This window comes from Acipenser ruthenus, chromosome 3 (assembly GCF_902713425.1).
Source record: "Acipenser ruthenus chromosome 3, fAciRut3.2 maternal haplotype, whole genome shotgun sequence".
NCBI classification, from domain to species: domain Eukaryota; kingdom Metazoa; phylum Chordata; class Actinopteri; order Acipenseriformes; family Acipenseridae; genus Acipenser; species Acipenser ruthenus.
In genome coordinates, this window is record NC_081191.1 from 104,328,707 (window position 1) to 104,345,429 (window position 16,723).

Consider the following 16,723-nt stretch of genomic DNA (forward strand, 5'->3'; position numbering starts at 1 on the left):
TGTACAGTATATTCTTTATTCATACCTCTCGTCAAATGCTCCTTATGATAGGGAAATATTAGAAATCTGTTACTGCAGTAAAGTTGTAAGGTCATCTAGATATTTGGTGTGCAGTCTAATGGGGTTTAAACCTCAAAACTAGGATCTACTTTCAACCCAGATTCGAGAAGAGCTTTGTTTCCCTTTACTTTTCATGCTTTATCCCTACAAGAGGGTAATACCCAATCATCAGCTTTCCACTGATGAAACAGACTATTTAATTCATAAGAACATAAGAAAGTTTACAAACGAGAGGAGGCCATTCAGCCCATCTTGCTTGTTTGGTTGTTAGTAGCTTATTGATCCCAGAATCTCATCAAGCAGCTTCTTGAAGGATCCCAGGATGTCAGCTTCAACAACCAATGAATGACAACACAGTAACACACTTTCACTTTATTTAATATATAAACCAAAGGCTTGGATTGTATTTAGTGCTAACACAATAAAAAGGGGCTAGAATAATAATGCTAAAAAAATATGTTAGTTTCTCTTGTACAGGTAAAAGGCAAAAATGTCTCAAGCCACTTATTATTTAGTAAATTGTAAGAACAGGAGAATAAAAAAAGTTGAGCAACTGATGCGAGAAAAGTAGCAGAATATATACATACATACATCATGCCTTACAAGGAAAAAACATTTTTAAAAAATGTGTTTACTGTCACCTGATTTAACTATATTGACTACTGATTTGACTATATCTCACAGCTGCAGAAATACTGCAAAATAACCACTTAGTAACAAACCATTCAGTCTTCTGCCATCTACTAAAATACTTTACTACCCAGATCAAAGACTTTCTGAAAAAATAAATAAATAAAAAATAACCTCTCACACTCCTCGGTTGTATAGTACCAAACAACAATCACAAACAAATATGCTAGCCTTGGTAACTCAACATCCACCTATAAACTGGCTGTTAATTACCTGTAATAATTATAGGTAGTGATTTCAACTGAAAAAAAATGAAAAAAACAGAACATTTTAGCTGCTTCAGACTTTTTTTTTTTTTTTTAAAGAAATGTGACTTTAACTGTAGAGTGGCATGCAAGGTCAATAACAACAACAAGCATTTCCAGTATGTTTTAAAAACATCAAAAGCTGTCTGACCAAAACAACGCTTTTTCTTGTTCTTGCAATTCCAGAAGAAATGCATATAAAAATAGATCTACTTTATTTATAATGAATATCTTTGCCTGTATTGATGCAAAGAACAAGCCTCAGCAAGTGGCTGAAAAAACATTTTGGTGAATACAATCAAGGTTTAAACCAGTGCATGGAACATAGTATTACAGCCCTTGCAACAGACCAGCATGTTTTCTGTGTCTCAGCAGCACTATGCAGTTAAAAGAAATGTACTTCCAATTAGAGCGTCGATGCCTGGATGTTGAAGCTTTATAACATTAGGCTACTAGCGCTGACTAATACCACAAAGACTGATAAAGGTCTGTAAAAGTTATTCAGACACACCAATACTTGTTAAAAGCAACATTAACACTCAAAATGAAAACTGCAAAAGCCATGTAAACTTGTAACTTGTTATTATATTTAATGAACTTCACGCCAGTGTAATGCTTCCCTACACATTTACTATTTAATCCAGCGAAACTTTGCTTTGGTCCAAAAGTAGATGCTTGTTTGGTGGCTTAATAACCAATACCCCCCATCCCCTCCCTCCCTACTAATCCTCAATTTCAACAACACTCTGGAAACTCAGCTAACTTGCACCCCTAAAGAACATCACAGTTTCTTTCTCTTTACTTTCTTCTGAAATGTAAATATATTCAAATTGTTACACTGCATATTTTGTGACAAGATTAAATGCATAGTACTATTTGCTGTTTTTAACTGAAGTGTTTGGTCTAATTGCAGCCAGTGCCCTTTTTAAATCTCGTTGCAGACTACAGTGTCTAACGGGTTCACAAACACGTACCCATCCTCATTGTGTTAATATAGACCAACTGCTGAAAACATTAGTATTCACTTTCCATTTCACAGATATTATTGTAGTTCCTCTTGGCAACCCCTCATGGAAAGATGGAAGGTACATTTAAACACAGTATGTACAGTATTTAAAATGAACAGCATCACTGATGTGCTTTCTCAGAGCCCCTAAAAGCGCAGGATGTTGGAGGAAAAAAGGTTAAAATATACGACATCAAAATAGTAAAGGATATTTGAAGGCAAGGTGAAGAGTCACAATAGGAAATATTGCACCTGTCTCTAAGTTTCAGAATAACATTCCTAATTCAACAGTCTAGCACTTGAGTGGTCAAATGTACATCCAGGGCTTAAAGTTCAATAGTTAGAGAGAATGACCGAATGGTCAGTCTTGTTGACCAATAATCTGACAGCCATGGAAAAAAATTGTAACATTAACTAACAATTTTACTTTAAGCTGCACCATCTTGATAGCTGCATTATGGTACATGCATTTGTCTCCAGTTATATTATTTATTTTTCTTTTTTAAACATTAACCTTACTATTTCTGTAACAGGCAAGTAAATACACATCGACAAAGTTACTGGACCAATCTTTGTCGGTCTTTACTGAATCCTGATTGATATTGAATATATAAATAAATTAGCCTTTCAATTTAAAAAGAAAATCCTAGGGGGCGTTGTTTGGTTAATCAGTTTTCTTTTCTGTTGAGGTTTTTTCTTCACACTCCTCATCGCTGTACTCAGCTCCACTCTCTGGCTGCTGTTCGTCATTGCCATCTTCAAGTTCCTCCTCACTTCCCTCGTCTGTCAGTTCTTGATCTCTGCCTTCCCTCTTCAAGAGCTCTACTTCCTCCGAGCCGTCATCCGAATCGGCTGTACAGATTCCATAGCACATGATGCTGATGACACCCAGAGGCAGACCAAAGAGAAAGCATCCGAGAAGAGGAGAGCTCTTGATGACAGACTGTGGGGGAGGGTGGGGGGAGGATTTTTTAAAAATTTATGTTGGCATGTAAATATTTGGGTGGTTCACATAACGATGAAAACTCTGTAGCAAATATATTGTGAATGTTATTTTCTGAACAATTATCTTGCAGCAAAGAGAAATCAATATCACGGAACTAAAAAACTGTATGAAACTCAAAATGAAACCTTCTACTTTATTACGGTGCAAGGATTTACTACTGAGAAAATCATGAAAGCCATTTAAAAAATGGTGAAAGGCTGATTTGGAAATGAGGGAGATTAGCTTGTACTTACAACTACTGTGGACTTTGCATCATAAATAACTCTTTTGATGCGCTGAAGAATGCCATCACCACCTTGTGCCTGACAAAAAAAACAAAAGAATATTTAATTGGGTCGCCCAGAGCTGCGTTGTCCTCCGACGCTGTAGTTCTGAGGCGGCTGCATGGTGAGTCTGCAGTGTGAAAAGAAGCGGTCAGCTGACGCCACACGCGGAGGACAGAGTGTGTTCATCTTCGAGCTGAGCCTAAAAATAATTGGATATTCTAAATTGGGAGAAAATACAAAAAAGAATTGGTGACTACTAAATTAAATAAAAAGTAAAATAAATAAATAAATAAATAAATAATAAAGAAAGTTTATACTCTGCTGTGCAATTATTTAAATACAACAATACATATGGCATGATTTAAAAAATCTGATCATGGCACTAGATGTAGGCCTACCTGTGCTGTGCCATCTAGGACTTCGTTTATAAACTGAACTAGGTCCTCAATGTGTTCAATCGGCTGACTCGGAAGGAAGTACTGCTGGTTGGATGTATTGAGCACAATGATTGTTGGCACAGTCACTTCACTGAAAATGAAATAAAGGGTTTCAAATTAGTTCTATTAATATATGTGTGTGTGTGTATATATATATATTTTACACAAACACACACGATACATTCCTTATTAACATCTTAAATGAAGGAATAATATGTACTGCTAACTCATTTCAATAGCAACAACAAATGCAAATCCCACTTCAATTAAAAAGATGTCAGCTGTGTTGGCATGGCAACATGTGGTCTCCGATCTCAACTTTCTGAATTAAAAAAATCAGGTAAAGCATCACGAATTTCTCACTAGATACATTTTTAAAATGTAGGTCTACAACTTAAGGAGAAAATAAACCTCCCAAAACACATGTGCGAATATCTGTTTATAGACCTAATAAAAATCACCAGGTCAACAGGTTAAATTGGACATGTGGCTTTGCATAATACTACAGGGCTTTTCCAGGTATTTACTTAGATTGATGCAGAGATTGTGGGTGGGGAGTTTTTTCTCTTCTAAACCAACTTTATCCACAACACAAATAACACAGAAGAGCATTCAAAAGTAAACATAGTTGATAGTACCAAAGATTATAGTTTTCACAAAACACAAACAAAAATTTTTGCGGTCATTCCAGTCCAAGTGTAACAATGTGGGTTACACATTCTTACGTCAATGTATTTTTTGTTTGTTGATAAAAACCTTACAACGTGATTGAAATGATGATGTTATTCTTTACAACATGCTGTTTGTTTCAGAATCGTGGAAAACCCTATTAAAGCCTGGTTCATACAGTACTTCTATTTCAGATGAACGCAGTATGTCAGGCGCAGACAGCTAAAAGCTGTGCAGCTGCACTATTTTCTATAAAAGGACGCATCGCAGTCCTTTTGACTGCACAAAGTGGTCGCAGCTATTGTTCATACTGTAAATACAGACTGCATTTGCGAAATTGGATACATTTACATTGAAGTACTGTAGATGTGCTGAGTTTGTACCTCAATACAAGACGATTAAAAAACATCTTAAACAACGCTGTTGGTACATCCGTCCTCTCAACCAACAGAGAACCCAAAAGAGAGAGATTTTAGGTATGAAAAAGACACACGTCACAAGATTGTAGATGACGTAATTCCGACTTTTCAAAATCGGGTAAAAAATTGGCGACGACTAAATTAAAAAAAAAAAAAAAAAAAAGCAATAGCCTTTATATTATTGTTTTTGGTGTACTATTTAAAAGCTCTTGTGTATATTAATGTAGCTAAAACTACATTATTTGGTAAACTTTCTGTAAATTCTTGTTTTTTTGTCGCACCTCGCCCATGAAATGTACTAAAATAACCGTGTCAAAAAGTCACGTTTGTACCCCAATGTATTAAATTAGCATAGCTGGGAATTCGTTGTCAGTGGCTTTATTAAGGCTGTGGGCTATTGGCACCACCAGCCGTGTCCACCTACAGCTGAAGTAAAATCTCTTAACCCTTTAAGGACCAAGCGTTTTTCAGTAGGATGCTCCCCAGGACTAGGTTTTTTTTTTTTTTTTTTTTTTTTTTTACTGTAGTCGACTCTTCCTATAACAAAAAAAAAAAAAAAAAAATCACTATTTTTTTTTTTTTACAGCAGCATCTTAAATTGGTGTCCTTTTTTCAGAACACTGGGGAGGATTATAATGCATTTCAGAACCCATAAACTTTTTTTTTTATTTTTTTTTTAATTCTTCTTATTTATTCTGCTTTGAGATACATGTATAAAAACGTGTTATTCTATGACCCGATGGACCTTGCAATACTTCCTGAAAGTTTTATTGAAAAATATTGATGTTTGGGCAAATTACAAGACATTGTTTCACCTGAGTGATTGCAATGACATAATAAACATTTGTTCTCAGGGTCTTTATAATAATGGACACTACTCGATTGTTTTCTCAAAATAAATTCTTATAAATAAATAAGAACATAAGAAAGTTTACAAAGGAGAGGAGGCCATTCAGCCCATCTTGCTTGTTTGGTTGTTAGTAGCTTATTGATCCTAGAATCTCATCAAGCAGCTTCTTGAAGGATCCCAGGGTGTCAGCTTCAACAACACTACTGGGGAGTTGGTTCCAGGCCCTCACAATTCTCTGTGTAAAAAAGTGCCTCCTATCTTCTGTTCTGAATGCCCCTTTATCTAATCTCCATTTGTGACCCCTGGTCCTTGTTTCTTTTTTCAGGTCAAAAAAGTCCCCTGGGTCGACATTGTCTATACCTTTTAGGATTTTGAATGTTTGAATCAGATCGCCGCATAGTCTTCTTTGTTCAAGACTGAATAGATTCAATTCTTTTAGCCTGTCTGCATACGACACGCCTTTTAAACCCGGGATAATTCTGGTTGCTCTTCTTTGCACTCTTTCTAGAGCAGCAATATCCTTTTTGTAACGAGGTGACTAGAACTGAACACAATATTCTAGGTGAGGTCTTACTAATGCATTATTTATATTCAGTAATAAGGAAACAATATATACAGTTTGTTGTGTTACAACCTGAAATCTTGATGCATTTAAATGGGATTTTTTTCCCTTTGATTTACACAACATACTCAACACAGAGTATTCACCCCCGAGTCAATACTTGGTAGAACCACCTTTGGCAGTAATTACAGCTGTAAGTCTTTTGGGGTAAGTCTCTACCAGGTTTGCACATCTGGATCGTGCAATATTCGCCCATTCTTCTTGGCAAAATTGTTCAAGCTCTGTCAAGTTGGATGGGGATCGTTGGTGGACAGCAATCTTCAAGTCTTGCCACAGATTCTCAATCAGATTCAAGTCCGGGCTTTGACTGGGCCACTCTAGGACATTCACTTTCTTGTTTTTAAGCCACTCATGTCGCTTTGGCTGTGTGTTTGGGGTCATTGTCCTGCTGAAAGGTGAATCTCCGTCCCAGTCTTAGGTCTTTTGCAGACTGAAGCAGGTTTTCCTCAAGGATTTGCCTGTATTTAGCGCCATCCATTTTGCCCTCTACCCTGACAAGCTTCCCAGTTCCTGCTGATGAAAAGCAACCGCATAGCATGATGCTGCCACCACCATGCTTCACAGAAGGGATGGTGTTACCTGGGTGATGTGCTGTGTTGGGTTTGTGCCAGACATAATGCTTTGCATTTAGGTCAAATAGTTCAACTTTTGTTTCATCGGACCACAGAATCTTTTGCCACATCTTTTCTGTCTCCCACATGCCTTTTTGCAAATTCCAAGCAGGATTTTACATGGGCTTTTTCAAAAATGTGTTTATGTGCATGGTTGGTTTTGAAAATAACTGATGTTTTGATGATAAAAATACCGTTTGTATAACAAAGGTGTCTTTGCCAATACATATTTCTATATTCAGTCCAAAAATATATCAATAACAGAAAGAACAAAAAACTTCAATGTCTTACGTTTCTTGTGATATATATAGGTTTCATATAATATATATATTTTTGGGTGTAAAATTAAGTAATTTGCTACGCTATCTCAAGCGCTGTTATTTGAGTGTGACAACTGTGGCGTAGAGCACTCGTCGTGACGTAGTACTCTGAGGGTTAAATATATCCTGTTGCATTTTAATATTAATTAGGTTATTTGCATTGGGAAGGAGAATTTTTCTAACAAAAAGAAAGGTACATGGAAACACACACACAACCTGAAAGTACTACCAAAACAGTGAGAAAAAAAGATGAGGCATTTTTCTTTTTTCACAAACAGAACATTTATACATTTCTTTTATAGCACTTACTCCATAATTAGGCTGTTAATGTAATCATTCCCATCCATATGGCCAAACTGGAAGTCCCTGGAAATAACAAGAAATCTGCTTACAGTATTTGTATGTTTTTAGTCTGAAACAGCAATAATTGTAAAATACTAAATTCTTAAACCAACACGAAATCCAACTAAATGATCAGAAAGTCTATCCCATGAACCACTTTGATAAAATCAAACAAGTAGGACAACAAAGCAAGAAGTGGCAATGTACTGTACTGTACTGCATATTGAATTAACATTTAATGACAACTGAACAATTCAAGAGCACATCTCATTGTAGGGCAGCAGTGTGGAGTAGTGGTTAGGGCTCTGCTTGCAGCTGTGTGACGACAAGCACATACATCTGAGCTCCACGTACTTCTGACTCCAGTGGCTGCTTCAGGCAAAACATATATGCACAAAACAAGATCCTTGTGTAGGGAAAATCTTTTGAAAAAAAGTAAATCAGGAGATGTTCTGAACCTTTGCCAACTAGCTCTAGTGATATAAATACACTGAAAAACAATGTCTGTAGCTAACCCAACTCGGAAACTACAATGCCAGTAAATCAAATACAACCAAGTCAAGCTGCTAAAACTACAGGGGTGGTTTTATTAGATGTATTTTACTGTTCAACTGCAAAATGACTAATGTGCTTACAAGCTATGTCTTATGAGCAGTTCCTCTTACCTATTGAAGTGCTCCCTGTAGTCCTTAGCTACTGTTTGAATTAGTGATTTCAATCTGCAAAACAAAAAAAACACTGTTGTCGTTCAATAGAAACAACTCTTTCAAACGTAAACGTGTTAATACACCCTAAAGACATTTCATAACACTGGCTTTTATCTACACTAAAAGGGCTCATCTCCTTTAAAATAATGTCTTCCATGTGGTTCTTGTTGCATACATTCCAGACCACTGCAATATAGAGCTATACAGTTACCAAAATACACACACACATATATATATATACATTATATATATATATATATATATACATTATATATATATATATATATATATATATATATATATATATATATATATATACACACACACACATATATATATATAAATAGCTAGCTAGCATACAGTACTTCTATTATTAACAATTTACCTAATGCTCTCCTCAGATGGATTTTTATCATCAATGACTGCAATTCCCACCAATTTCCCTGTAATGGACAGATCAACAATAATTGAAAAATTACTTAAACAAAACAAAAAGTCTACTCTAACCTATTTTAGATTACATAATAAAACAGAGTTCCTATATTACTTTCACTGTATGTGGTACTCCTTCTGCATATGAGTTACAATAACATAATTTGACTATAGACAAGGTGTGCCACCTTGAGGCGGCATACCACATTATAGGGTTTACAATAATTGAATGGGCATTCAGAACAGAAAATAGGAGGCACGCGGTGATCTGATTCAAGCATTCAAAATTCTAAAAGGTATTGACAAAGGTATTGTGAATAAATGTTAAACTGTGAATCATCATGTAAATCAACATTGAATTCTGGGAAATTGAAACCACAGTCCTTCCTGTACCAGCTACTGATAATATGCAAACTCATTAAGCATACCACTGGTTAAACTAAGTTGGCACATTTTTGCTTAACATGTATCTAATACATAAACATGGATAATTAAACAGGATAACTGCATTGGAAATAGATGTCTACAGCTACACAAGAGATTACTTGTATCGGTACTGAAAGCAGGTGTGGGATATGTAAGTAAATCCTAATCATGTTCTGGTTTCAATTTGTGTGCAACCAAATGTGTATCTACCAGAAAACCATGCTACTGTATACAGTGTACTAGAATGCCAATTATTCTTATTGCACACAAATCAGTTTGTTTTAATGGATTATGTACTCCATACCTGTATCTTCAAGTTCATATAAAGTAAAGCCATCAATGTGTAGATATCCTTGAAATCTCTCCTTATTTATCCAGGAAGATAAATCACCATCTTCATATTCTGAAAAATAAATGGTTTGCAGGTATTTAATAAAAATAAATAATAATAATAATAATAATAATAATAAAAATCTTTATACGTTTTCATAGGAATGAAAGAAAAAGTATATGTTTCTGCGCTCTGACCATGCCTTTAAGACCAGTTTGTGTATGGATGTTAACTACAGACCAATAGCAATAGTTGTCCTTACCTGAAAAGGCAGTCCATATTAAACCCTTTCAATCTTAATGATCCTCGTGTTTTATTTTATATAAGTTTTAGCACCAATGCAACACTCCTGTAACTTTCTGAAATCAGACTGTATTTATAAATACTGATCAAGGAATAAAATTATGAACACCAATTTATTTACAAAAGGCATTTGATCTTGCTTGTCATAATCCATTAGGTTTAAAACTCTCATTACAGTTTCCACAACAGTGAATTAAATTCATATGCCTTACGTTTCCAACAGAAACACAAGGTAGAAGGTCGGATGTACTTTTAGCGAGTTATGGTGTTCCCCAGGTTCCGATACCTGGTCCGTTGTTACTTATGTTGTTCCTTAATGACCTTACAAATTTCCTCCTGCATGACAAAGCTTTTCCTGTGCTAAAAGAATAAGTTATGATTTTAACAATTCCTGGTTGAAAAGCAACAGGTTTCTTTTAAATGTGAAAACTAAAATGTCAACTGAATTCCGAATTTCATGTCTTGAACCAGGCAACTGTACTGAACAGGTGTCTTGTTTTAAATACCAGGGAGTTGCTTTCTTCTCTGTTATTTTTTATCCTTAACAGCTAATATAGTTATTTGCAGGCTTAGTACACTGGAGAGCATACCACAGTCTTGGTTATAAAGAATGTTTACAGCTGGTTTCAAAGGTTTTACCTCACTTTGTTTTGGCAGAAGAGATTTACCATGCCGCATCTGGGTTAACCATGAATGTGTTTTATAATAAAGTGTCAAGGTTTGCCACATTGTCCCAGACACTTGCCTATCACTGCTCTTTTTATGCCAAATTAATACTAGATACCACTATTTTTTTTTTAAGGGGGCAATATAATCATGATCTTGATCCGGAAAAATGTTATCTAAACTTAACCTCATGGTATCTAAAAAGCTCTCCACTTCCTCTGCTGTTGCTTTCAACAGCCTCACTCCCCCTCCCCCCTCCCCTCTGACTGTCGGTCCCTCAGGGCTCTGTCCTGGGACCCTTGTTATTCTCCATATACACCTCACCCCTTGAAGCTCTTATTTCCTCCTTTAACTTCCCCCATCATTTCTTTGCTGATGACACCCAGATTTTCTTTTCGTTCCCCTCCTTTACCCCTGACCTTGCTGCCCGTATATCAGCTTCCTTGGCTGCTATCCAATTTTGGATGGTGCACCGATACCTCCTCATCAATCCATTAAAAACTGAAATCCTTTTCTTCCCTTCCCACTCCTCACCCCCACCCTGTCCCACTATCTCATTCCCTCCCTTGTCCCTCATTCCATCCCCCTCTGCTCGTAACCTCGGCGTCATCTTCGACTCCACCCTCTCCCTCTCTGATCATATCTCGGCCATAACACGCACCTGCCATTTCCATCTATTCAACATCTGCCTCTCCATTTCCCTTCCTGCTATTAAACTCCTGGTCCACTCTCTCATCTTCACCTGTCTTGACTACTGTAATTCCCTCCTCCTCAGCCTTCCCTCTTACGCTTTTACACCATTACAACAAATTCAAAACGCCTCTGCCCGTATCATATTTAACCTCCCCCACTCCTTTCATACTTCCCCTCTCCTCCTCCAGCTTCACTGGTTTCCTGTCTATTATTGTTGCCTGTTCAAATTCCTTACCCTTGTGTATAAATCTCTCCAAGGTCTTGCTCCACCTTATTTGGCTGCATTGATTACCTACTATATTCCCTCACGTCCCTTACGCTCCCAATCACTATTGTTCCTCTCTGTCCCACCCTCGCCCTGTGCCCAATCTGTTTCCGTTCCTTTTCCCTTCTTGCTCCCCTTCATTGGAATAGACTCCCACTTATCATAAAACAGTCATCCACACTGCGTAGTTTCTGCTCCTCCCTCAAAACGCATCTCTTCTCCCAAGCCCATCCTACTGCTACTTCTGGCCCCTGATCTCCTGTTATGACCCTGCTTTCCTGACCCTGACCTAGCCTCTCGCCCTCTGCTTTCATTCAAGCAACTATTCTGTCTCCCCACCTTAGCCCAATAAACTTACATTCTTTTCACCCATTTTCCTGATTGTATCGCTTTGTTTAAACTTGTAAAGCGCCTTGGCTAAAGGCGCTATAAAAATGTAACTAAATAAAAATAAATAAATGTGTTATCAATGAATGCTTTGTGAAATTCTCAAAAAGAACTCGACACACAAAATTAAGTGTGGCACTCGGCAATGTGCTTACATGCTGGTCCTTCACTGTGGCATGGCGTGCCTCTAGATTTCAGGTAAGTTTGTTTGACCATTACACTGTCCCTAGTAAATGCAATCACAGACTGGACTGCGTATACAGGCATTTGTTTTTCAATTTGTGTTTTTGTATCTGAACTTATTGTTTTATCAGGGGCTACCGTACATGTCATGCACTCTTAAAAACATTTTCCTGTTTGCATAGTACACGATTTGCACTCTGTATTTGTTCATGTTTTGTATATTATAAGCTCTTCACCGCACACCTTTGTAATCTACTAGCATTAGTATTATTTACTAAGGAAGCGTACGTGCCTGTTCTCAAAGATTGCACACAGATGAAGCTGCATAGTGATGGCCTGATCCAAGAGACAGGTTTCAAGACCAACCGAAGGTAGACAATTCTGCTTTTTACCACTAAAATGAGTTTGTCTTTTGATTAAAAAAAAAAAAATGCTAAATAGGATTTTAAACTGAATGTAATGCTATCAAACAATAAAAGCCAACACATTATATATATATATACAGTGCCTTGCGAAAGTATTCGGCCCCCTTGAACTTTGCGACCTTTTGCCACATTTCAGGCTTCAAACATAAAGATATGAAACTGTAATTTTTTGTGAAGAATCAACAACAAGTGGGACACAATCATGAAGTGGAATGAAATTTATTGGATATTTCAAACTTTTTTAACAAATAAAAAACTGAAAAATTGGGCGTGCAAAATTATTCAGCCCCCTTAAGTTAATACTTTGTAGCGCCACCTTTTGCTGCGATTACAGCTGTAAGTCGCTTGGGGTATGTCTCTATCAGTTTTGCACATCGAGAGACTGAAATTTTTGCCCATTCCTCCTTGCAAAACAGCTCGAGCTCAGTGGGGTTGGATGAAGAGCATTTGTGAACAGCAGTTTTCAGTTCTTTCCACAGATTCTCGATTGGATTCAGGTCTGGACTTTGAATTGGCCATTCTAACACCTGGATATGTTTATTTGTGAACCATTCCATTGTAGATTTTGCTTTATGTTTTGGATCATTGTCTTGTTGGAAGACAAATCTCCGTCCCAGTCTCAGGTCTTTTGCAGACTCCATCAGGTTTTCTTCCAGAATGGTCCTGTATTTGGCTCCATCCATCTTCCCATCAATTTTAACCATCTTCCCTGTCCCTGCTGAAGAAAAGCAGGCCCAAACCATGATGCTGCCACCACCATGTTTGACAGTGGGGATGGTGTGTTCAGGGTGATGAGCTGTGTTGCTTTTACGCCAAACATAACGTTTTGCATTGTTGCCAAAAAGTTCGATTTTGGTTTCATCTGACCAGAGCACCTTCTTCCACATGTTTGGTGTGTCTCCCAGGTGGCTTGTGGCAAACTGTAAACGACACTTTTTATGGATATCTTTAAGAAATGGCTTTCTTCTTGCCACTCTTCCATAAAGGCCAGATTTGTGCAGTATACGACTGATTGTTGTCCTATGGACAGAGTCTCCCACCTCAGCTGTAGATCTCTGCAGTTCATCCAGAGTGATCATGGGCCTCTTGGCTGCATCTCTGATCAGTCTTCTCCTTGTATGAGCTGAAAGTTTAGAGGGACGGCCAGGTCTTGGTAGATTTGCAGTGGTCCGATACTCCTTCCATTTCAATATTATCGCTTGCACAGTGCTCCTTGGGATGTTTAAAGCTTGGGAAATATTTTTGTATCCAAATCCGGCTTTAAACTTCTCCACAACAGTATCTTGGACCTGCCTGGTGTGTTCCTTGTTCTTCATGATGCTCTCTGCGCTTTAAACGGACCTCTGAGACTATCACAGTGCAGGTGCATTTATACGGAGACTTGATTACACACAGGTGGATTCTATTTATCATCATTAGTCACTTAGGTCAACATTGGATCATTCAGAGATCCTCACTGAACTTCTGGAGAGAGTTTGCTGCACTGAAAGTAAAGGGGCTGAATAATTTTGCACGCCCAATTTTTCAGTTTTTTATTTGTTAAAAAAGTTTGAAATATCCAATAAATTTCGTTCCACTTCATGATTGTGTCCCACTTGTTGATTCTTCACAAAAAATTACAGTTTCATATCTTTATGTTTGAAGCCTGAAATGTGGCAAAAGGTCACAAAGTTCAAGGGGGCCGAATACTTTCGCAAGGCACTGTATATATATATATATATATACATACAGTGCCTTGCGAAAGTATTCGGCCCCCTTGCACTTTGCGACCTTTTGCCACATTTCAGGCTTCAAACATAAAGATATGAAACTGTAATTTTTTGTGAAGAATCAACAACAAGTGGGACACAATCATGAAGTGGAACGAAATTTATTGGATATTTCAAACTTTAACAAATAAAAAACTGAAAAATTGGGCGTGCAAAATTATTCAGCCCCTTTACTTTCAGTGCAGCAAACTCTCTCCAGAAGTTCAGTGAGGATCTCTGAATGATCCAATGTTGACCTAAATGACTAATGATGATAAATAGAATCCACCTGTGTGTAATCAAGTCTCCGTATAAATGCACCTGCACTGTGATAGTCTCAGAGGTCCGTTTAAAGCGCAGAGAGCATCATGAAGAACAAGGAACACACCAGGAGGTCCAAGATACTGTTGTGGAGAAGCCGGATTTGGATACAAAAAGATTTCCCAAGCTTTAAACATCCCAAGGAGCACTGTGCAAGCGATGATATTGAAATGGAAGGAGTATCAGACCACTGCAAATCTACCAAGACCTGGCCGTCCCTCTAAACTTTCAGCTCATACAAGGAGAAGGCTGATCAGAGATGCAGCCAAGAGGCCCATGATCACTCTGGATGAACTGCAGAGATCTACAGCTGAGGTGGGAGACTCTGTCCATAGGACAACAATCAGTCGTATACTGCACAAATCTGGCCTTTATGGAAGAGTTTCAAGAAGAAAGCCATTTCTTAAAGATATCCATAAAAAGTGTCGTTTACAGTTTGCCACAAGCCACCTGGGAGACACACCAAACATGTGGAAGAAGGTGCTCTGGTCAGATGAAACCAAAATCGAACTTTTTGGCAACAATGCAAAACGTTATGTTTGGCGTAAAAGCAACACAGCTCATCACCCTGAACACACCATCCCCACTGTCAAACATGGTGGTGGCAGCATCATGGTTTGGGCCTGCTTTTCTTCAGCAGGGACAGGGAAGATGGTTAAAATTGATGGAAAGATGGATGGAGCCAAATACAGGACCATTCTGGAAGAAAACCTGATGGAGTCTGCAAAAGACCTGAGACTGGGACGGAGATTTGTCTTCCAACAAGACAATGATCCAAAACATAAAGCAAAATCTACAATGGAATGGTTCACAAATAAACATATCCAGGTGTTAGAATGGCCAAGTCAAAGTCCAGACCTGAATCCAATCGAGAATCTGTGGAAAGAACTGAAAACTGCTGTTCACAAATGCTCTCCATCCACCTCACTGAGCTCGAGCTGTTTTGCAAGGAGGAATGGGCAAAAATTTCAGTCTCTCGATGTGCAAAACTGATAGAGACATACCCCAAGCGACTTACAGCTGTAATCGCAGCAAAAGGTGGCGCTACAAAGTATTAACTTAAGGGGGCTGAATAATTTTGCACGCCCAATTTTTCAGTTTTTTATTTGTTAAAAAAGTTTGAAATATCCAATAAATTTCGTTCCACTTCATGATTGTGTCCCACTTGTTGTTGATTCTTCACAAAAAATTACAGTTTCATATCTTTATGTTTGAAGCCTGAAATGTGGCAAAAGGTCGCAAAGTTCAAGGGGGCCGAATACTTTCGCAAGGCACTGTATATATATATATATAGTGGTAGTATTGCACAGTAAACAGAGTATACTGCTTGCCTTGTGCACAATGGGCAACCTTTATTTCTTCAAATCAAAATTCTTATTGTGCAAATTTACTTTACACCAATTGTCACAATAGAGTAAATATGTGATTTGTGTTACTACTTTTATTCAAGTATGTCTTCTAGAGCAGCACATTTGTTCCTTTGAATAAAATATATATAGTTCTTTTGTATGTCTAAACCAGCTATTTGTGTATATTTAAGTACTCTGTGGTCACTACATCTTTACCCATCTGTCTGGGAATGTCAAAAGCAGAGGCGGGTCCACCACTATCCCACACAAAAGTTCTCAATAATCATTGTAGCCTACAGAGGGGTACCTGTTTGCCAGATATCTATTTTTCAGGATGCTTATTTGTTGTTTAAATAATATATATATTTTTTTTAATTATTATTATTCATTTCTTAGCAGACACCCTTATCCAGGGCGACTTACAATTGTTACAAGATATCACATTATTTTTTACATACAATTACCCATTTATACAGTTGGGTTTTTACTGGTGCAATCTAGGTAAAGTACCTAGCTCAAGGGTACAGCAGCAATGTCCCCTACCAGGGATTGAACCCACGACCCTCCGGTCAAGAGTCCAGAGCCCTAACCACTACTTCACACTGCTAATATTAAATTTCTGAGGTTTTAGAATTGTATTCCCTTATACAATATAATATACACATCAATTATTACAATATACTGAATATGTAACAGTTTTTTCTTAATATTATGCAATTCTGTGCTTTAAAATTTGACGTATCTCTCCTGAAGGAGAGGTTAATCACAAGCTTTTAAGACCTCAGGAGGTCTCTTCAAGTGAAAGTAGAAGAGAGGAGATGTTTACATTCAAAAGGTGGCATCAGAACTTTAACAAAACTAAATCATTTTGAATCACTACAATTCTAATACCGTAAGGAAAAATGCTGTACCGAAAACAGGACATGTGGCCACACAAACAACAA

General features: G+C 37.5%; 1 protein-coding gene across 1 annotated transcript in view; it reads right to left on the reverse strand.

Annotated features, from left to right (window-relative positions):
• Window positions 1–422: 422 nt before the first annotated feature.
• Window positions 423–16,723, reverse strand: part of LOC117435341 (protein disulfide-isomerase TMX3-like) — a 31,716-nt gene continuing 15,415 nt past the window's right edge. The window contains exons 10-16 of the mRNA XM_059020404.1: window positions 9,413–9,511; window positions 8,636–8,693; window positions 8,209–8,262; window positions 7,511–7,567; window positions 3,672–3,801; window positions 3,241–3,309; window positions 423–2,944 (exon numbers count right to left, since the gene is read on the reverse strand). Coding sequence (XP_058876387.1) covers window positions 2,666–2,944; window positions 3,241–3,309; window positions 3,672–3,801; window positions 7,511–7,567; window positions 8,209–8,262; window positions 8,636–8,693; window positions 9,413–9,511 — 746 coding nt within the window. The 3' untranslated portion in view covers window positions 423–2,665. The remainder of the gene's footprint in view (window positions 2,945–3,240; window positions 3,310–3,671; window positions 3,802–7,510; window positions 7,568–8,208; window positions 8,263–8,635; window positions 8,694–9,412; window positions 9,512–16,723) is intronic.